The sequence below is a fragment of the Oncorhynchus mykiss genome, chromosome 15 (genome assembly GCF_013265735.2).
Source record: "Oncorhynchus mykiss isolate Arlee chromosome 15, USDA_OmykA_1.1, whole genome shotgun sequence".
In the NCBI taxonomy this organism is placed as follows: Eukaryota; Metazoa; Chordata; class Actinopteri; order Salmoniformes; family Salmonidae; genus Oncorhynchus; species Oncorhynchus mykiss.
The window spans coordinates 18,798,750-18,821,678 of record NC_048579.1 but is presented as its reverse complement, the minus strand read 5'-3'; the positions used below and the strand labels follow the sequence as shown (position 1 = coordinate 18,821,678).

At 41.7% G+C, this 22,929-nt stretch overlaps 1 protein-coding gene across 5 annotated transcripts in view; it reads left to right on the top strand.

Moving 5' to 3' along the window:
• xylb (xylulokinase homolog (H. influenzae)) overlaps nt 1-22,929 on the top strand; it is a 62,188-nt gene that overhangs the window by 27,379 nt on the left and 11,880 nt on the right. For 2 of the 5 annotated variants that reach the window (XM_036943978.1, XM_036943979.1), the window contains exons 16-18: nt 2,452-2,510; nt 3,601-3,688; nt 14,857-14,951. In XM_036943978.1, the coding sequence (XP_036799873.1) occupies nt 2,452-2,510; nt 3,601-3,688; nt 14,857-14,951 (242 nt within the window). Of the gene's footprint in view, nt 1-2,451; nt 2,511-3,408; nt 3,485-3,600; nt 3,689-11,343; nt 11,406-14,856; nt 14,952-22,929 lie in introns of those variants that run through there. The other 3 variants (XR_005036057.1, XR_005036058.1, XR_005036059.1) reach the window with 3 other exon arrangements.

The following is a 22,929-nucleotide window of genomic DNA, read 5'->3' as shown; positions in this document are numbered from 1 at the left end:
ATTGCGTATTTGCATGAGTTTCGACACCCACGGTGGGAAAGATGTCTTGCAGTACAGGCTACTGTATAAATGGTCCCACCATAAACGGAACAAACGAGCTAATGAAGCCTTTCTAAGGCCTCTATAGATGTTTTAGAAATGATGCATAAGTCAATGTCATGCAATACAAAGGGTTGCAAACACTTGTGCCACATTTGACCAAGGAACAGATATTTCATAACACCCTTTGTGTAGTATAATCAATAGTGCTTATGAAGATTTTATGAATGCTCTATAAAGCCTTTATGTGTTCTTGGACAGAGGAGTATGCTCCAGTAAGTATTTATGTGTTGTTGGACAGAGGGGTATGCTCCAGTAAGTCTTTATGTGTTGTTGGACAGGGGAGTATGCTCCAGTAAGTCTTTATGTTGTTGGACAGAGGAGTATGCTCCAGTAAGTCTTTATATGTTGTTGGACAGGGGAGTATGCTCCAGTAAGCATCTCTTACTCAGTTTCTGGAGGTCTGTAGACTTTCACTCCAATTGCAATGAACCTACTACCCTTCTACCCTGTTGTGATGAATCTTGCTGGAACTGGTATTGAATTAGCACTCTCTTTCATTTAGTATAGATTAGAAGATCACAATGCACGAGTGAAATACTGTAGACTCTGGAACAATAGACTGGAACAATTGATGAGATGTCTATTTGAGGCTCTGGGTCAACTATACAGATCCTATAGATGGGTTGGCTGACAACGTGCATCGTTGGGGCTGAAAGCCGTGTGATGTTATGATTATGAACGGGTTATGTTATGTTTTCAAAAAACATTTGGAGACGAAATATACTTTACATGTTGTCAACAATCTAAGCCAACCCCTTCTGTTTTGCCGCTAAACAACCAACCCGTCTATGGAACCTTCCTGCAAAGATATTAGAAACGGAGGAGATAAGAATCTCAGCGGGAAATGTATGGAGAAATGTATAACGCTCTGCCCAGCAAAGTTTCCACAAATAACGTTGTCATGCTGTGTCGCGCGGTTGCTAAGCTAATCGTCACGCAATACTTTCTAAAATTCAGGTTATGAGTCAAGAAGGGAATTACTCTTTTCACGGTGCAATACTGAAGTACCTTTTTTGTAGCAGGTTAGGAGTACTTACACAGCAGTAAGTAAACCTGATATTTTACTTAATGTAAGGTTGCGCTTCTTCACGTAATTCGTTCTCATGTTTTGTTTTTGTGCTAGTGCCAAATTAACTCCTTGGAGAGATCTCCTTGTCGGAGTGTACCCAGAATGCACCGGGCAGCCCATTGACGATATAGGTGGCAACGTAGTTTCCCATCTCCTCAAAAGTGTCATCCTCATCTTCCAATTGACCTTTTGCTAAGCCCCCCTTCTATGTCCCTCTTCTAACCACTGGCAAAATCCACTCACAATGATCTCAAACTGTTTTTAATACGCAATTACATTTAAATTAAACACAGACTACCCCTACTTAATCAGGAAACTGTTGGATATGTTGTGGTGGACTGTCATTGGAATTGCTTCACGGGAACCTGCTAAAATTGTTTGTAATGTGGCTAGCCAGTGTCAGCATGTAGTCAAAGCTAGCTGCAACCACTTGTGGAGTAAACTAGTGCTCTCAAATCCTTTTCTGATGACGACAGTAGATGGGAGTTGTATTAATAACATGGCTAACATAGCTAGCTAACGTATATTAAGTGGCTAGCTAGCTAGCTTTAGCAACGTTTGGTGTCTGATGATGTCTGAGCTAGCAAACCATGTAACAAATTTATAATTTCAGATTAGAAAAATACTGCCAACAGGCTCTGCATTTTAGGAATCACGGTAGCAAGTACTCCTGTTGCACTGTTCAATTATTTAGCCATTAAAAAAGAAATAATTATAATTAAGAAAATGATCCGTTTTTCCCACTTCCCTTACTGCTTTCATGTGTTTCAAACATGAGTTTCAGCTTGCCTGAGGTGTCAGACTTGACAACAGTTGCTGTCAATTGGAGCTCTAGATTGGTTGGCCAAAATTCTGTGTCGAGGCTAAGCGAAGGGTCCATTGGCCCATTATACTCTCCATGTTGGGGGAGAGAGAGAGGGAATGCGAGAGAAAGAGGGTTTATTGAACATGTTCTGATCTCACAAATAAATCACTGTTGGGAGCATATCAGTTGCGGACATTGTTTCATATTTTTCAGTATTCTCAGTTCTCTCTTGACACTTGTGAAGAGTTCTTTTGAGAGGCCAATTTCAAGTCGCATAAGAAAGTACAAAAATGCATGACAGTAGTATTTCAAGTGCTTATGTTCAATAAACCCTCTTTCTCTTTCATTCCCTCTCTCTCTGCCTCTAAACTCAACATGCAGTCAAACATCAACGATTACTCACTGCTGCAGTAGCAAAACTTCTGTCATAAATGTCTCATCAGCGGTGTCACTGATGTCAGAATTCTCTCTTCAGTTCCAGGAACTCGAGTGCTGGCCACCGGAGGGGCTTCTTCTAACAAGGACATTCTGCAGGTTGGTGGTGTTGATAACCGTCTCATGTTTTTATAAACTCTCTTTTTGGCTTTTTCTATCCCCTACAAATGGTTTATTTATAACCCCTGTTTTTCAAAGGCGCTACTGTGTGGTTTGGATCAAAACGCACACACACACACACACACACACACACACACACACACACACACACACACACACAGTAGCTGATTACAGTATGTGTGCTGTCCTCAGGTTGCGGCGTGAAGCTAATGCCATCTGACTGCCATGTCTCCTGCAGGGCCACACAGCTGTGTTTGAGGCCTTGTGATTCGTGTAACCCCGGCTGACCTCTCTCTCCATACATTAGGCCCTGTGTGTGTTCTCATGGTCCCTTTGTTGTGCTCAGCCCAGCACACCCCATGCATTTACGATGTGCTCCCCCTCGAGCAAGACACTTGGCTACAGTCCCTTCACTATATTTGTGTGGGTGTTGTGGGCGGCATGCTCAGTTTCAATGATATTGACATGATGCAGTATTGGAAATGGAGCCATTAGAATGCGTGGCCATGCCAAGCCCCTGTGGAACAGACATTTGTTATGTATTCATATTCTCTCTGTGATAATGATGTTACATGTTAGAAGTATTTTGACGCTACAGATGTTTTGTTTGCCGTCTAATTATTTTTTTATTACAAAACATAATGTTGTATCGCTTCACGCCTTAACAAGGTTATTCCCTGATGAGTGGCAAGGTAATGAAATTAGAGCGCTGCAAAATTGTGTATGTTTTACACTCTAAGTGAGTGGAAATGGAATCAATCGGCCTCAAAACAGGAAACAATAACTATGAGGAAACTGTATGCTCTTTTGTTCCTTTGTTTCGTTTCTTGTTTCGAGTGAAATGGATGAAAATGATAGCCTTCTATCCTCTCTGCAGTGTTTAGAGATCTTATTTAAGCCACCACGAACCTGTGTAAATACAGATACAATCCACAGTATAGAATTCGGTTCAGGTATGTGTCATTAGACATTGCTTTCTATATTACGGACAGTGACTCATAATGTAACATTTGCAGACAGTAATATTTCCAATAGCATGCGGTCCCATTCCTCTTCTCTCCATACTCAGGTGCTATCTGACGTGTTCGATGCTCCCGTGTACACCATTGACGTGGCCAACTCTGCCTGTCTAGGCTGTGGCTACAGGGCCCTGCAGGGTGAGTAAGACTGACGTATACAACAGAGTTTCTCCAACGCTGGCCCCGGAGAGCTGCGATACTGGGTGTGCAGGTTTTTGTTCCAGCCCAGCACCAATACCCCTGCTTTAAATCATCAACTAATCTTGGTCTTTGGTCTGAACCATAATAGCGGGTTCAGCTGGTGTTACTGCAGGGCTAGAACAAAAGACTGCGCTTGCAGTAGCTCTCCAGGACCGGAGTTGAAGAACGCTGCTATAGGAACCCTTATGGAGATACATGTACAGAGTGACTCATGCTGTTATTCAATATAATTTCCTGCCTACTTTGTTCCTTTGGTATATTAGCATTCTTTTGTGTTCAGCCGATTCCTCCATCTGATGGAGTTTAGAGGGCACCCATGTTGGATATGTTTATGCTGGTTTCGACATTAAAAGGATGTCCAGTAATTCACTCACATGTTCATCTGGAAGTGTACTAAATTAAGACAAATGAAAACATTTTCCTCAGTGAATTCTCTTGAACTTTGACACTTCAAAGGCTTAAGCCAGCATGGAACCGGCATACAGAAAAGATCAAGCGGTTAATAATTCTAAGAGCCGATTTTTTTTGCAGCATCAATTAATCTGAAGAAGTCTTTGCTTCTAAGTGTAAAATAAACAATTTTGGCATTTCAAACACTAGGCAGGGCTATATCATAGAAGCTGCATTCAAACAGTAAGACAAATGTGTGCATTTCAGTGAATATTTGGATTGATGTTCTGTTTGTGCAGCTGACATGTTTTGTCATAATAATCAATTGATTAGTCTGATTCATGGCGATTTTTGGGCATGAATTTTGTCATCTGGAAGTTTGATCAATGGGATCGATTGGCTCTCATTGCCCCATTATCATAAAGATGAAATGGTATTTCCTTCCCCAAAATCGAATGTATGTACAGTAGCAGACCTGTGTTCAAATACACTAGCTGCTCTTGATTGAGCTCACCTGAGGAAATGGACCCAATGGAATATTCCCAAAAGTTCAAACCCCGCCCATCTGGCACTCCAGGCAGGCGCAATCAAATACTCAACGTAGATTAAAGACTAGTACTATTTGAATCCATGTCTGAATCATCTGACGTACAGCAGGAAAGAGAAAAGACAGTCAACACTTAGTAATCCTTTCGTCAGTTGGTCACAGCATTTAAATGTCAGCGAGAGGAATTTAATGTCTTAGCATTTAATAAATGGCATTGAATCGATGGCTTTTTAGAGATTAGCACTCCTAAATTAGGCTTTAATTATTATTTTATTATGCATACTTGTTTTGTGGTCTCACCTTTCACCAATGTTTTCCCGGTTTCCATAAACACTGCTTATGCGCCTCGAATACATTTTAATGGAAGTCAAAACTCGCAAGTGGAATGCATCCGCTTGGTTGTTTTCCCTTCCATTGTGTGAGTGTGTTTTCCTCAGAACGTTCATGTATAATCATGCATTCACATAGATCGTCAATTATACTTAATGAAAACCTATTAATGTTTCAACCAGACTTGGATGGGTTGTATTATTATTAGTTTTTTTCCAATACTTTGGGTCTTTGATTGCGTCTGCCTAGAGTGCCGGATGGGCAGGGTTTGCACTTTTAAGATGATTCCATTGGTTCGGTCATGCCAGGCAAGCTTAATGGAGCGCAGCTAAAGTACGAAAGAAAGTGAATACCATCTGAACCCAGGTGTGGTTTCAATGTACCAATCCACAGTGTGAGGCAATTACAACACTGCTCAAAGATCTAGTTTGTGTTACAATGGCCAAAACACGAAACAATTCAACACTGAAGGCTTGAATCTCCTCATTAGCGACACTCTATATAGAGATTATGAATGAGGGAGGAAGATATATGATTTATGAGTAGCTTAGAGGCAGATAGACAAAACAGTATAACAAAGCCAGAGAAATGTATGGCATGTGTTTGATTAATCAGGCCTTTTGCTTCACCACCAGTCTAATCATTAGATCTTGTCATAAGTTGCTCATAAAAAAAAAATGCCTGCGGAGATGATGTTGACGAGAGCTCATCTCTTCACACTGTTAATTAAACAATAAAGAATGAAGTGTCTCTGCGTCCTCCCCTCCCCCACTTCGCAAACACCAGGCCCTGCGCGACGCAATACATGGTCTGGGGGGAACAGAGACAGAGCCGCTGTTCTAGGTCCTACGACGACAACCAAAGTCCATTTTCATTACATGCAGTGCTCCGTTTCAATCGCTTGTCATTGTTTATTATATTCCAGAGGTGGGAAGCAGGGCGGGGGTGGAGGGTCTGAATCTGGGGGATAGTGGTTGGGTCGAGCAGGTGGGGGGTAATGTGCTTCTCCAGTGTAATTTCTATGCTGAGTGATCTCATTAATATTAGTATTTCTGTCATGTTTTAGGGTGACGGGGGAGACAGTTCCTGTATGTTGTTGACAGGCCGGGCTTTTTGGCCTCATTTTAGATTCCACGCCAGGGACCGAGGCTTAGAAACTAACCAATAAATACGTCTCTAAAATGTAGCCCGGATGGAACCTGACTTCATTCAATAAGTCTGCCAAGACCAATTGCCTCCTCGTCTTCGGGACGGTTGAAATTAAGCACTCTGTCTTTTTTGGCAGAAACACATGCGAGTGCATGTGTGCGCACACACACACACACACACACACACAAATGAAGCCTATCGAGTGGAGAAAGGAATTGTTCTATGCCGTGTTTTGGCTTGAGTCAAATGTTGGATGTCGTGCCACAGTTTCTCAGCCATGGCTCACTAGGTACAGCTAAGTAAATACATGGATTTTTGATTACCAGCCTATGAGTGAACTGGGTCTGGGGCTTGGATAAGTAGCACTTAAGCACAGCAGGCCTCCATAATTCTTGCATAAATGTCATGTGACTTGCAACATAAATATTGACTTAACGAAGCATTCGCCCCAATTTTCATTGACCCACTTAGCCATCCATGTTGAATCATGTAAACTAACTGATGTAGAATAATGCTATATATAGATGATGCATATAATGGCCCATAAAATACACCACAGCAATATTTCCATCTTGCCTTCCTTACTTAACTACAAATGTCAAACAAATTTGATGGACGTATTTGATGTTTTTCCTTTCATAAGTGACATATTATTTGGAGATTGCGTTGTCAGATCTGAGCTGAAAATGTCAGTTTCAATGATGGAAGCGAAAATAAATTGAGTCTGGAAAGCCACAGTGATTATGGCATTGTTCTACACAGCCTAGACCACGATACGTTAAAACAATATCCCTGCACCCAATAACCTGGCGTCAAATGTCAAGAGCATTCAGAGTCAACAGATATCGTAGAGACAAGCTATCCGACTCCTGCGGAAAAGGTCAGCGGTGCCGTAATGTCTTACGCAAGCGACCGCTGACATCGTGACCAATTTAGACCCGAAACCTTTCATCCTTACACCTTCACTGAACTTAAACACAAATTATAGAGCTTCTTCTCTTCATACAGTGTCCTTCAGAAACACTGAACTTACACTAACTATAGAGCTTCTTCTCTTCATACAGTGTCCTTCAGAAACACTGAACTTACACTAACTATAGAGCTTCTTCTCTTCATACAGTGTCCTTCAGAAACACTGAACTTACACTAACTATAGAGCTTTTTCTCTTCATACAGTGTTCCTTCAGAAACACTGAACTTAAACACTATACAGCTTCTCTTCAAACAGTATCCTTCAGAAACACTGAGCTTAAACACTATACACCTTTTCGTCACACAGTGTTCCTTCAGAAACACTGAACTTAAACACTATACAGCTTCTCTTCAAACAGTATCCTTCAGAAACACTGAGCTTAAACACTATACACCTTTTCGTCACACAGTGTTCCTTCAGAAACAATGAGCTTAAACACTAACTATACAGCTTCTCTTCAAACAGTGTCCTTCAGAAACACTGAGCTTAAACACTATACACCTTCTCGTCACACAGTGTTCCTTCAGAAACAATGAGCTTAAACACTAACTATACAGCTTCTCTTCAAACAGTGTCCTTCAGAAACACTGAGCTTAAACACTATACACCTTCTCGTCACACAGTATCCTTCAGAAACACTGAGCTTAAACACTAACTATACAGCTTCTCTTCAAACAGTGTCCTTCAGAAACACTGAGCTTAAACACTGAGCTTGGGCTCCCGAGTGGCGCAGCGGTCTAAGGCACTGCATCTTAGTGCTAGAGGCGTCACTACAGACCCTGGTTCGATTCAAGGCTGTATCACAATCGGCCGTGATTGCAAATCCCAAAGGCCGACGCACAATTGGCCCAGCGTCGTCCGGGTTAGGGTTTGGCCGGGGTTGGCCGTCATTGTAAATAAGAATTTGTTCTTAACTAACTTGCCTAGCAAAATAAAGGTTAAAAAACAACAAACAAAAAAAAAAACACTATGTAGCTGCTTCACACAGCGTCCTTCAGAAACACTGAGCTTAAACACTTTACAGCTTCTCTTCACTGAGTCCTTCAGAAACACAGCTTAAACACTATACAGCTTCTCTTCACACAGTGTCCTTCATAAACACTTTACAGCTTCTCTTCAGTGTCCTTCAGAAACACTGAGCTTAAACACTATACAGCTTCTCTTCACACAGTGTCCTTCAGAAACACTGAGCTTGCAATCATATTACAAGCTTTCTCATCCATTTATACGCAGATGATAGTCTTATACTCAGCTGGCCCCTCCCTGGATTTTGTGTTAAACTCTCTACAACAAAGCTTTCTTAGTGTCCAACAATCTTTCTCTGCCCTACAAAATAAAGGTCATGTGGTTCGGTAAAAAGAATGCCCCCCTCTCCCCACTATTGTGATTACTACCTCTGAGGGTTTAGAGCTTGAGGTAGTCAGTCACCTTATACAAGTACTTGGGAGTATAACTAGACGGTACACTGTACTTCTCTCAGCACATATCCAAGCTGCAGGCTAAAGTTAAATCTAGACTTGGTTTCCTCCAACTTAATCTCTCCTCTTTCACCCCAGCTGCCAAACTAACCCTGATTCAGATGACCATCCTACCCATGCTAGATTAAGGAGACGTAATTCATAGATCGGTAGGTAAGGGTGCTCTCGAAGAGCTAGATGTTCTTTACCATTCTGCCATCAGATTTGCCACCAATGCTCCTTATAGGACACATCACTGCACTCTATACTCCTCTGTAAACTGGTCATCTCTGTATACTTGGCGCAAGACCAACTGGTTGACGCTTATTTATAAAACCCTCTTAGGCCTCACTCCCCACTGTCTGAGATACCTACTGCAGCCCTCATCCTCCACATACAACACCTGTTCTGCCAGTCACATTCTGTTAAATGTCCCGAAAGCACACACCTCCCTGGGTCGCTTCTCTTTTCAAGTCGCGGCTGCTAGCGACTAGAACGAGCTCCACAAAGCACTAAAACTGGACAGTTTTATCTCCATCTCTACATTCAAAGACTCAATCATGGACACTCTTACTGACAGTTGTGGCTGCTTCGCCTGATGTATTGTTGTCTGTATTGCTGCCCTTTGTGCTGTTGTCTGTGCCTAACAATGTTTTGTGCTGCTACCATATTGTGCTACCATATTGTCCGTATTGTGCAGTGTCACTACCGTGTTGTTGTCATGTTGTGTTGCTACCATGCTGTGTTGTCGTCTTAGTTCTCTCTTTATGTAGTGTCTCTCGTGTCATGATCTGTTTTTTGTTCAACATTAAATTTTTTTATAAAAAGCCCCTGTCCCCGCAGGAGGCCTTTTGCCTCTTGATAGGCCGTCATTGTAAATAAGAATTTGTTCTTAATTGACTTGCCTCGTTAAATATAGGTAACAAATATTAATAAGATGACATGTGGTCGAAGCGACCTAACCTTTTCCTTGATGATTCCCTATTGATGTTTTAGCATTTATACAAAGCTATCTATCATGACACAAGGCGAGAACCAGATGCAGATGGTCGGAGTCTTACAATATGTATTAATCCAATAGGGAAGGCAAGAGACTTGTTGTGGACAGGGAAAAGGGTCAAAACCAGTTCAGAGTTTAAAAGGTACCGAAGGGCAGGCAGAATCAAGGTCAGGCCGGGCAGGATGATCAGGCAGGTGGGAAAGAAGTCTAGAGTCAGGCAGGGGTCAAAACTAGGAGGACTATCAAAGAGAGAATAGCAAAAGGAGTACGGGAAAACACGCTGGATGACTTGACTAACATACAAGACGAACTGGCACAGAGAGAAAGGAAACACAGGGATAAATACAATGGGGAAACAAGCGACACCTGGAGGGGGTGGAGACAATAACGAGGACAGGTGAAATTGATCAGGGTGTGACACTATGTGTGTAATCGTATGTATGGAAACATTTATTCTAGGAGGTGGGATATATTGCTTCCACATCCCAAAAAAAAAAACTTACTTTGGCACTTGAAATGTAATTCTCATTTTTCGGATGTGGAAGCAATATCCCACCTCCTAGAATAAATGTTTCCATACATATGATTACACACACAAACAAGCACACATAATATACATACATGCATGCATACATGTATACATACAGTACCAGTCAAAAAGCTTGGACACACCTACTCATTCAAGGGTTTTACTTTATTTTTACTATTTTCTACATTGTAGAATAATAGTGAAGACATCAAAACTATGAAAGAACACATATGGAATCATGTAGTAACCAAAACAGTGTTGCCACATATGCTGAGCACTTGTTGGCTGCTTTTCCTTCACTCTGAGGTCCAACACATCCAAAACCACCTCAATTGGGTTGAGGTCGGGTGATTGTCGACAGGTCATTTGATGCAGCACTCCATCACGCTCCTTCTTGGTCAAATAGCCCTTATACAGCCTGGGGGCGTGTTGAGTCATTGTCCTGTTGAAAAACAAATGATAGTCCCACTAAGTGCAAATCAGATGGGATGGCATATCACTGCAGAATAAATAAATCACAGACAGTGTCACCAGCAAAGCACTCCCACACCATCACACCTCCTTCTACAAGCTTCACGGTGGGAACCACACATGCAGAGATTTTTCCTTTTATCTTCTCTGCGTCTCAGAAAGACATGGCGGTTGTAACCAAAAATCTAAAATGGTCTAATGTCCATTGCTCGTGTTTCTTGGCCCAAACAAGTCTCTTCTTATTATTGATGTCCTTTTAGTAGTGGTTTCTTTGCAGCAATTCGACCATGAAGGCCTGATTCACACAGTCCCCTCTGAACAGTTGATGTTGAGATGTGTCTGTTACTTGAACTCTGTGGAACATTTATTTGGACTGCAATTTCTGAGGCTGGTAACTCTAATGAGCTTATCCTCTGCAGTAGAGGTAACTCTGTGACTTCCTTTCCTGTGGTGGTCCTCATGAGAGCCAGGCTCATCATAGCGCATGATGGTTTTTGCGACTGCACTTTCAAAGTTCTTGACATTTTCCAGATTGACTGACCTTCATGTCTTAAAGTAATGATGGACTGTCATTTCTCTTTTTTGAGCTGTTCTTGCCATAATATGGACTTGGTCTTTTACCAAATAGGGCTATCTTCTGTTTACCACCCCTACCTTGTCACAACACAACTGATTGGCTCAAACGCATTAAGGAAAGACATTCCACAAATTAACAAGGCATACCTGTTAATTGAAATGCATTCCAGGTGACTACCTCATGAAGCTGGTTGAGAGAATGTCGAGAGCGTGCAAAGCTGTCAAGGCAAAGGTTGGCTACTTTTAAGAATATCAAATATAAATACATTTTTTGATTTGTTTACACTTTTTTGGTTACTACATGATTCCATATGTGTTATTTAATAGTTTTGATGTCTTCGCTGTTATTCTACAATGTAGAACATTTAGAAATAAAGAAAAACAATTGAATGAGTAGGTGTATCCAAACTTTTGACTGGTACTGTACATGCAGTTGAAATCAGAAGTTTACATACACTTAGGTTGGAGTTATTGAAACTATTTTTTCAACCACTCCACAAATGTCTTATTAACAAACTATAGTTTTGGCAAGTCGGTTAGGTCATCTACTTTGTGCATGACACAAGTCATTTTTCCAACAATTGTTTACAGACAGATTATTTCACTTATAATTCACTGTATATACAGTTGACATCGGAAGTTTACATACACCTTAGCCAAATACATTTAATGCAATCTATTTTGTGAAGTGCACCAGTCACTCCTGCAGCAAAGCACCCCACAATATGATGCTGCCACCCCTGTGCTTCACAGTTGGGATGGTGTTCTTCGGCTTGCAAGCTTCCCCCTTTTTCCTCTAAACGTAACAATGGTTATTATGGCCAAACAGTTATATTTTTGTTTCATCAGACCAGAGGACATTTCTCAAAAAAGTAAAATATTTGTCCCCATGTGCCAACCGTAGTCTGGCTTTTATATGGCGGTTTTGGAGCAGTGGCTTCTTCCTTGCTGAGCGGCATTCCAGGTTATGTCGATATATGACTTCTTTTACTGTGGATATAGATACTTTTGTACCTGTTTCCTCCAGCATCTTCACAAGGTCCAACAGGTGCTGTTGTTCTGGGATTGATTTGCACTTTTCGCACCAAAGTATATTCATCTCTAGGAGACAGAACGCATCTCCTTCCTGAGCTGTATGGCGGCTGCGTGGTCCCATGGTGTTTATACTTGCATACTATTGTTTGTACAGATGAACGTGGTACCTTCAGGCGTTTGGAAATTGCTCCCAAGGATGAACCAGACTTGTGGAGGTCTACAATTTATTTTATTTTATCTGAGGTCTTGGCCGATTTCTTTTGATTTCCCCATGATGTCAAGCAAAGAGGCACTGAGTTTGAAGGTAGGCCTTGAAGTACATCCACAGGTACACCTCCAATTGACTCAAATGGTGTCAATTAGCCTATCAGAAGCTTCTAAAGCCGTAAAATAATTTTCTGGAATTTTCGAGGCTGTTTAAAGGCACAGTCAATTTAATGTATGTGAACTTCTGACCCACTGGAAGTGGATACAGTGAATTATAAGTGAAATAATCTGTCTGTAAACAATTGTTGGAAAAAGTAGATGTTCCTACCGACTTGCTAAACTATAGTTTGTTAACAAGAAATTTGTGGAGTGGTTGAAAAACAAGTTTTATTGACTCCAACCTAAGTGAACCTAGGTGAAATATTTACTTTGGCTGTCTCCTGAGTGTGTGTGGAGTACGTGACCGTTAGTGTTTCTCTCACTTTCCATGCTTTTAACAGGTTTATGTGATAGATATGTTCCGTGGGCCGTCGGATCCAATAATTAACTTCTCCTGTTCTCTCCAGTACTTCATATGGTCCTTTCCATGTGGCTAGTAGTTTGAACTCTGTCGTTGGGACCAGCACTAACACCTTTTCTTGCGGTTGAAATTCCCTAAGGGTAGCCTGCCTGTTATAAGTTTGCCGCTGGTGCCCTTGTGCTTGTCTCATGTGCTCTCTGACGATTGGCATGACTGTGGCTATCCGGTCTTGCATTGCCGTGGCATGCTCTATAACACTAGTATACGGGGTGGATTGGTGCTCCCAGGTTTTCCGGGCGATATCTTAAGATTCCCTGGGGGTGCCTCCCATATACCAGCTCAAAGTGGGAAAACCAGGGTGCAGTTCAATCTCTCAACTTGCCTGTCCATCTGAGGATGGTAAAACCGATGTCAACTGTTTCACCTACCACAATTTACAAAGGTCCGCCATAAGGCGGGATATAAAGGGTCCCTGGTCAGTAAGGATCTCCTTTGGAACCCCTACCCTGGTGAACAGGAGCACTAATTCCATGGCAATATTTTTGGAAGCCATCGTCCGAAGGGGAATGGCTTCTGGGTAGCGAGTGGCATAATCTAGAATGACCAGAATGTATTGGTGCCTTCTGGCGGATTTGGGTAGTGGGCCCACTATATCCATCGCTATCCTCTCAAATGGTGTTTCGATTACTGGGAATGGTGCTAGCGGGCTTCTAACAGCTGGTCGGGGAGCTGTTAATTAACTGGCACTCCGGGCACTCTCTACAATGCCGAGCCACTTCAGCCTGAATTCCTGGCCAGTAAAACCTCCTTACAATCCGGTCTCAGGTTTTATCGATACCAAGTTCTCCACCACATCAACCCCTATTTTTGACACTCTGTACACCAAACCCTTTTTCATGATGAAGTGGGGAAAACTATTAGGCATCGTTCCATCATTTATGGGAGTACCATCTATGTCCTGCACATCTGCTCTGGCTTGCTGCAGGGTTGGATCCTGGTTTTGGGCCGTCCCGCCTTTGGGTATTTGCAGCTGGTAAATGAGCCCTAATTTGGTCCTGTGATTCCCTTTAGGCCTCTTAACTCCCGGGTGTTTCTCTCTTGCTCCTCTCTGAACAGCTGGTTGTTGTGGTGCTGGACCTGTAATGTGTCCTGATACATTCACATTGCATCCTGATGAGCTATTTGTTGAGCTCTAGTTGCCTCTTGTTGGGCGGCCACCGCTTGTAACAGGGCCTGTATGGCTCCCCCCATACTCATTTTCCCCGAGCAATCTGTCCGAACCAAACAAAGCCACAAAAAAAGCCTGACTCCCCTTTGGAGTGCTAACTGAACATTTTTTTCCTCTACCTAACCAGCGATATGGTTAGTCCATATGCCCGCATTCTCTACCACATATGACAAACCTCTTCAAGATTAGGAGAATTTGTCACAAATTAAGCGGGAAACCGTCACCAAAATCACCCGAAGAATGAGAGGACTTTAGAACAGGACAGTACCTGTGTGCTTGTTTCTCCGTCCTTGTCCACACAGGCCGCAGGCGAGGTCAAGGGATAGCGTTCCCCTTGCTTCTGGGAATTGTAGTTTTGGCAGCCGGCCATTTTGTGATCTGTAGTTTTGATCGGGGTGGCCATTTTAGTGAGAGGCCAGAGCCTGTTTATTAGTTCTGCTCTCACATATCTGCCATTTATCACTCAACCCCCTTCTTTTCCACATTAGTATTACATGTTTAATACCCAACGGATAAATACAGTATCTATGATGTACCCATTTTCAGCAATTCTTTGCCATAGGTTTATTTACCTAGGTGATACACATTGTATTGTGATGTACCCCTTTTTAAGGATTGGTTGCCATTTGACTAACTTTTAACACGGGGGTATTTGATGTTTTTTGTAAACTGAATCCACTTTTTGTTTGCCAGGACTTGTTGCTGAATCAGGAGTGTCCTTCGCTGAGGCGGTGAAAAAAGCCCCAGAAGCCCAGCTAGCAGTGACCCCAACACCTGGAGCTGACAAGGTACAGCAGCACAACCCAATACAGCTCAGCAGCTCTCTCACTCTCTCTTTCCTTCTCATTCTCTCTACCGCTCCCCCTCCCTCTCGCTAAGTCAACACAGCGTCTTGGTTGTGATCAACATTTATTCATATTGGGAATCTGTGTCTAAATATGGCCTCTTGCATATACAGTGGCAAGAAAAAGAATGTGAACCCTTTGGAATTACCTGGAATTCTGCATAATTAGTCATACAATTTGATCTGATCTAAGTCACAACAATAGACAAACACAGTCTGCTTAAACTAATAACACACAAACAATTATACTTTCTCATGTCTTTATTGAACACACTGTGTAAACATTCACAGTGCAGGGTGGGAAAAGTTTGTGAACCCTTGGTTTTAATAACTGGTTGACCCTACTTTGGCAGCAATAACCTCAACTAAACGTTTTCTGTAGTTGCGGATCAGACTTGCACAATGGTCAGGAGAAATTATGAACCATTCCTCTTTTCAAAACTGTTTCAGTTCAGCAATATTGTTGGGATGTCTGGTGTGAACCACACTCTTGACGTCATGCCACAGCATCTCAATCGGGTTGAGGTCAGGACTCATATTTCTTCTGTTGAAGCCATTCTGTTGTTGATTTACTTCTGTGTTTTGGGTCGTTGTCCTGTTGCATCACCCAACTTCTGTTGAGCTTCAATAGGAGGACCGATAGCCTCACATTCTCCTGCAAAATGTCTTGATAAACCTGTGAATTCATTTTTCCGTCGATGATAGCAAGCTGTCCAGGCCCTGAGGCAGCAAAGCAGGTCCAAACAATGATGCACCCTTCACCCTACGTTACAGTTGGGATGAGGTTTTGATGTTGTTGTGTGTTCCTTCCAAACAACTCAACTTTAGTTTAATTTGTACACAGAATATTTTGCCAGTAGCGCTTTGGAACATCCAGATGCTCTTTTGCGAACTTCAGATGTGCAGCAATGTTTTTTTTAGACAGCAGTGGCTTCTTCCGTGGTGTCCTCCCATGAACACCATTCTTGTTTTCTGTTTTATGTATTGTAGACTCGTCAACAGAGATGTTAGCATGTTCCAGAGATTTCTTTAAGTCTTTAGCTGACACTCTAAGATTCTTCTTAACCTCATTGAGCATTCTGCACTGTGCTCTTGCAGTCATCTTTGCAGGACGGCCACTCCTAGGGAGAGTAGCAACAGTGCTGAACTTTCTCCATTTATTGACAATTTGTCTTACAGTGGACTGATGAACATCTACACTTTTAGAGATACTTTTGTAAACCTTTCCAGCTTTATGCAAGTCAACAATTCTTAATCTTGGGTCTTCTGAGATCTCTTTTGTTCGAGGCATGGTTCACATCAGGCAATGCTTCTTGTAAATAGCAAACAACATTTTTGTGAGTGTTTTTAATAGGGCAGGGCAGCTCTAACCAACAACTCCAATCTCGTCTCAATGATTGTACTCCAGATTAGCTGACTCCTGACTCCAATTAGCTTTTGGAGAAGTCATTAGCCTAGGGGTTCACATACTTTTCCCAAACTACACTGTGAATGTTTAAATTATGTATTCAATATAGACAAAAATACAATAATTTGCGCGTTATTAGTTTAGGCACACTATGTTTGTCTGTTAGATGAAGATCAGATCTAATTTTATGACCAATTCATGCAGAAATCCAGATAATTCCAAAGCGTTCACATACTTTTTCTTGCCACTGTGAGTAATACTTTGTGAAGGCATTTCAATAAGTTTTCCAAAAGGATTACATACTATTTTAAGGTAAGGCATGTGAATGAGGGATACATATGCTAAGGAACTAGCTGTCTGTGCCTCAAAGGCAATGGCTCCAGGTCTACATTTTCTGTACAACATTTCTTTGATCGCCTCTTTGATCTTTCTGAATGGTTTTAATGTTCCGCTGTTAGCTCAAGGCAGACAGCTTGGATGTAACGTGCCGCCTAAACATTACTATTAAGTAGCACCGACAGGATTGGGAAAGTGCTTAGCAATGTGACCAATGAAATCACAGTGTCCTAATGAAGTGACCAATGAAATCACTGTGTTGTAATGACCTGACCAATGAAATCAGTGTCTTCGCCATATCCCGGCCTACCTCAAATGTCACAGAGCTCTACTGTTTAACAGTGGCAGCGTCACAGGGGGAACATGGGGATTGTGTGAGTGACGGCTATGACTACAAGACGCTTTTTTAGCCACTGAACTCTCCCCTCAGATTCCCCTCAGTCTCCAGACTTATCGGCTGCCGAATAGCCTACTTTTATGAGTCACTGCTTCTTCATTAAATGCTTCATCCCCCTTTGGTGAAGTGATTGTAAAAGTGAATTACATGCCATCCCCTCTGACCGGTGGTAGAAATACATGGGGGTCACGCAGGGACAGACGGTGGTTTGCTATCTAAATGGGGCCAGAGACTTTGTGTGTGTGTGTGTGTGTGTGTGTGTGTGTGTGTGTGTGTGTGTGTGTGTGTGTGTGTGTGTGTGTGTGTGTGTGTGTGTGTGTGTGTGTGTGTGTGTGTGTGTGTGAGATTGAGAGACTTTTACAGAAGGAGATTAATGGATGGGGGAAAGCTCAGTTCTAGTTAAAATACATGATATTTAGCCCAAATAGGCCAATAAGGAGCTGTGTGAAATTGAAGTGACATTTCTGGGAATTAGTGGGCGAGGCAGCCATTGTGAGCATTTGTAAGAGATGCAGCCAATGCGACAGTGGACTGATCAAGCGGCATCTTTGATAAAACACAGCGAGGTAATTGGGGTCGGTGACTCTGCGTCATTGTGAACGGCCACTGCTGGGCTGCTAGTATGTGCAAATGGAGGCTTGAGCGATGTTGTTAACCCTCTAGAGTCTAAGCTGGGGAGAATTGTTTTATGACGGTCATACCAAGGATCATTCAGCTATTTGATCTAGAATTTTAGGACCCCTTTAGGTATCCCCGAAAAATAACAGATGAATGAATGAATGAATAACAGATTAATTCATAGAAAAACAGATAGTTACAGTTGAAGTCAGAAGTTCACATACACTTAGGTTGGAGTCATTAAAACTCGTTTTTCAACCACGCCACAAATTTCTTGTTAACAAACTATAGTTTTGGCAAGTCAGTTAGGACATCTACTTTGTGCATGACACAAGTAATTTTTCCAACAATTGTTTACAGACAGATTATTTCACTTATAATTCATTATATCACAATTCCAGTGGGTCAGAAGTTGACTGTGCCTTTAAACAGCTTGGACAATTACAGAAAATTATGTCATGGCTTTAGAAGCTTGTGATAGGATAATTGACATAATTTGAGTCAATTGGAGGTGTACCTGTGGATGTATTTCAAGGCCTACCTTCAAACTCACTGCTCCAAAACCGCCATATAAAAGCCAGACTACGGTTTTCAACTGCACATGGGGACAAAGATTGTACTTTTTCCTCTGGTCTGATGAAACAAAAATAGAACTGTTTGGCCATAATGACCATTGTTATGTTTAGAGGAAAAAGGGGGAGGCTTTTAAACAATTTAAAGGCAATGAAAGATATTTGTATTTGTAACTATTTGTATTTTTTTCACACATATTTACCCCCTTTTTTAGGTACTTAACTACTTACATATATATACTTCCATTCATTTATATTTTTTACTGGTAACGGCGAGTCATGTGAGGCTTGTGGGCATAAAAGAGCAAAACCTTTCCATAGAGGGGTCATAATAGTGTGAAGGCCAGTCAGTACAGACACTACAGATGTTTTTGTGAGAAGACCAATTTCCTGGATGTCTCATGGTCTGACAAATACCGCTGTATATCGGCCACCTTCCAATGCAGATGCATAAGGCCGCAATTGGCAGATGTGGTGGATTGAGGCGCAGCCCATGCAAAAAAAACTGATCTCTATCTTAAACTGACAAATTTTGATGGGAATATTTTTATTATGCTAATTCGATTTCCACGGGGCCACTGAAATTGACTCAAGATGGTCAACTGCGGTATATAGGTTGATCTCCCCGTGTAGGAATGGCCATTTTTGACACAATGGTGTTTTCATGCTCTTATTGAGACTGTAATTTCTATATGAGGAAAATGTACTCACAAATCATCCTGCTTTACATTGTGAGAGCAGCTCACTCACTATTCACATTGCACAAGAGTTCATCATATTTATTTGACATATGAACATATCATAGGCATGGAAACCTATATATATCTAGGACAAAACCATAAGGCCCAAGAGAGAACACATGCGCACATACTGTAGAGAGTTAGTATGTGTGTGCCTGTGCTTACAATTCATGATGCGCAGCAGGAGTGTGTCGAGGTGAACAAGTTCTTCCTATGAGGTGAAGGTAGATAGCAGGCAGTACCCATTAGAAAAACCCACCGCACACACCTATAGATGACGTGCGTATATGTGTGTGTGTGTGTGTACAGTTCACAAAGCATTACACAGCAGCACAATGTCCCGAGGGGAACAGGTTCCTCTGACGTGGAAGTAAGTTAAGTTGTGCTCTTCTAGCCTCTGTAAGGGCTTAATTATGGGATAAGGGATGTGGGAGCACTGTAGGTCTAGTTAATTAACATTGTCTAGGCTTAAAAGAAGAGGATCCTGGGATGATTGACAGTTGTCACAATGTTATGAAATGTACTGGTTTTGTACTCCTTAGTCCAGAAGTTAAGAAGCAACATCAACAGTCAGGGTTGTAGTTGTACGTACGGTGTCCATATTTGGACTTGTTCAGAGTCACAAGAAGTTGGTGTCAATAGTTAACGGGAATATATGGGAATGAATGAGAATATATGGTAATTAACGCAAATATATGCGAATTAATAGTAATACTTTTTAAATGTAGATGTTTTTTGCATTGGATATATTTACCATATCATATGGAGATAGAAACATAAACCTTTTACCTTATCATAAGTACACATAATAATTTGTAATTAAGTCCTACCAATAGAAATAAAAAAAAACAATTTAGTTAAGAATTGAACTTTAATTAAATGAGTTGACTCTTCACATGGGATGATTTCACTGAACAAACAAACAAAAGAAAGGGAATATCGAATGATCCCCAATGATCCATCGCATCTCCCAAAATGTTTTCAACATACATAAAATGATAGTCTACAAACTACAGCTTTGGTTGTCTTCCTCTCAGGCTTCCATGTTTTCTCCTTGGACCTCCTCAATGTCCACCTCTTGAACATCAGACTCTGAGGCCTCATCTTCACTGTCACTTTCAAACCTTGTTGAGGATGGCTCGTTGTCAGGCTCAAAAAGCCTCAAATTTGCCCGGATGGGCCAATTTTTCAACCCTTGTATTGGTCAGCCTGTTGCGTGCTCTGGTGTGTGTGTTCCCAAACAAGGACCAGTTGTGCTCTGATGTGGCTGATGTTGGTGGGATTTGGAGGATGATGGAGGCAACAAGGTAAAGAGCCTCAGATCCACAAAGTCCCTTCCACCAGGTGGCTGATGAGATATGTTGGCACGACTGCCATATTGCATCTCCATCCCAAAGCCCTTGCTTGGAAGTGTACTTCGCCAGACTGCCAAGAACCTTGCCCTTGTCCAGGCCAAAGTGGCGAGACACAGTAGTGATGACACCATAGGCCTTGTTGATCTCTGCACCAGACATGATGCTCTTGCCAGCATACTTGGGGTCCAACATGTACACTGCGGCGTGTATGGGCTTCAGGCAGAAGTCTTTTTGATGTATTTCAGAACTGCAGTTTCCTCTGCTTTGAGCAACAGTGAAGTGTGCAGGGCAGTACGGATTTATTCTCTTACATCTGCAAGCAGAGTCTGAACATCAGACAGGATGGCATTGTCTCCCTCAATTCGTGCAATGGCTACTGCTATAGGTTTCAGGCTGCTTACCACTCTCTCCAAAATAAATAATCCAGGAGGATCCTCTTGATGGGGCTGTCCATATCGATATGGCCAAACTTCTTCCCCTCCAGGAGACTGTTAAACATGATGACAACACCACCCCAACGGAAGTTGCTGGGCAGCTTCAATGTGGAGCTCTTATTCTTCTCACTTTGCTTGGTGAGGTAGATTGCTGCTATAACTTGATGACCCTTCACATACTTAACCATTTCATTGGCTCTCTAGTAGAGTATATCCATTGTTTTCAGTGCCATGATGACCTTGAGGAGCAGATTCAATGCATGAGCAGCACAGCCAATGGGTGTGATGTGAGGGTAGGACTCCTACACTTTAGATCAAGCAGCCTTCATGTTCGCAGCATTGTCTGTCACCAGTGCAAATACCTTCTGTGGTTCAAGGTCATTGATGACTGCCTTCAGCTCATCTGTAATGTAGAGACCGGTGTGTCTGTTGTCCCTTGTGTCTGCGCTCTTGTGGAATACTGGTTGAGGCGTGGAGATTATGTAGTTTAATTATTCCTTCCTCACAAAAATCTGACCACCGATCAGAGGTGATTGCAATACAGTCTGCTTTCTCTATTATTTGCTTGACCTTCACTTGAACTCTGTTGAACTCTGCATCCAGCAAATTAGTAGATAAAGCATGTCTGATTGGAGGAGTGTATGCTGGGTGAAGAACATTCAGAAATCTCTTCCAATACCCATTGCCAGTTGCATACACAGCTCGAGCAAGACATTCATTAGCATTTCTCTGACTACGTTCCTCCATTGAGTCAAAAAAAACTTTGGATTCCAGGAGGACCAATAGCTGTTGCTATCGATAAAGTGTCTGATTCATCATTTTCACCTCAAATAGAAGTAGAGGGACTTTTGTCAGAGGTTGCTTGTTGTGAGCGCTGAGGGAACTTTATGCACATGGCCAGATGATTCTGCATCTTTGTTGCATTCTTCACATATGATTTGGCACAGTATTTGCAAATGTACACAGCTTTTCCTTCTACATTAGTTCCAGTGAAATGTCTCCACACATCAGATAGTGCCCGTGGCATTTTCCTGTAATTAGGGGGAAAAAATGTTAAAAAAAACAACAAATACAATTCCATGTACAGATAAATAGTTAAGCAGTTAGATTAAACAACTGCTTTGTAAGATAAAAGTTTTAAAATGAAACGTATGGAAACAGGTGAATGAACACTCCTCAGTTATCAGGCTCAAGCAAGCTAAAACCCACATGGTAGCAATAACTATCTAGCAGAAATTGTTAACAAGTAAGAAATTATATAAACACACTTTGCTGTAGGCTACTATTTACTAGTTAACAAAAAATAATGTATGTCATATAAGATATATTCACTCCACCCAGTATTGTAATCAAAACTTACCAGAAAGCATGTAGTCCTTGGCTCAGACAGTGTAGTAGTGTGGGCTCGATAGCATATAATTAGTGTGCAAGATCTTAAGAATCAGCTGTACATGTGATGGAAGAGTGCATTGCACATATGAAGGAAGAATGCACTGTGCATGCAAAGGGTTGCAATTCCATTGAATTGGGGATAGTTTAATAAATCACAATACCTAGAATTGCCTTATGTGTATCCCACAAAAGGTTCACTGTTAAAAGCTAACCTTTTTTGATGAATTTAAGCAAAATTACCCAAATTCCAGGGCTTAACTTCCCATGGAAAATTTACGGGAAAATTCTGGAAATTTGCCAGAAAGTTTCGACCTTTTGCAACCCTAGTCAAGAGTCACGCTCCTTCTCAGTTATGTTTTTTGCAGCGTATTTGGTGGTTCTTCAAAAATATTTTGGCATAAAAGCCTTCTCCTAGCAGGTGTGTCCTTCAGAGCACATCAACAGATTGACAGTACTATTATGTCAACAATGAAACAAGTAGTGAGGAGAAGGGGGAAAAAACGCTTTTAAAGAGAGATGTTCCAAATGTGGGTTTAAACTTCAACCTTGATAAATATTCATGAGCTAGGACTACGACAGCTTAATGGCAAACATCTTAATATTTTTTTAGCTTTTGTCTTTATTCCCGCAATCACTCACTTCTCCCCCCCCTTCCCTTCCCTTCCCTCAA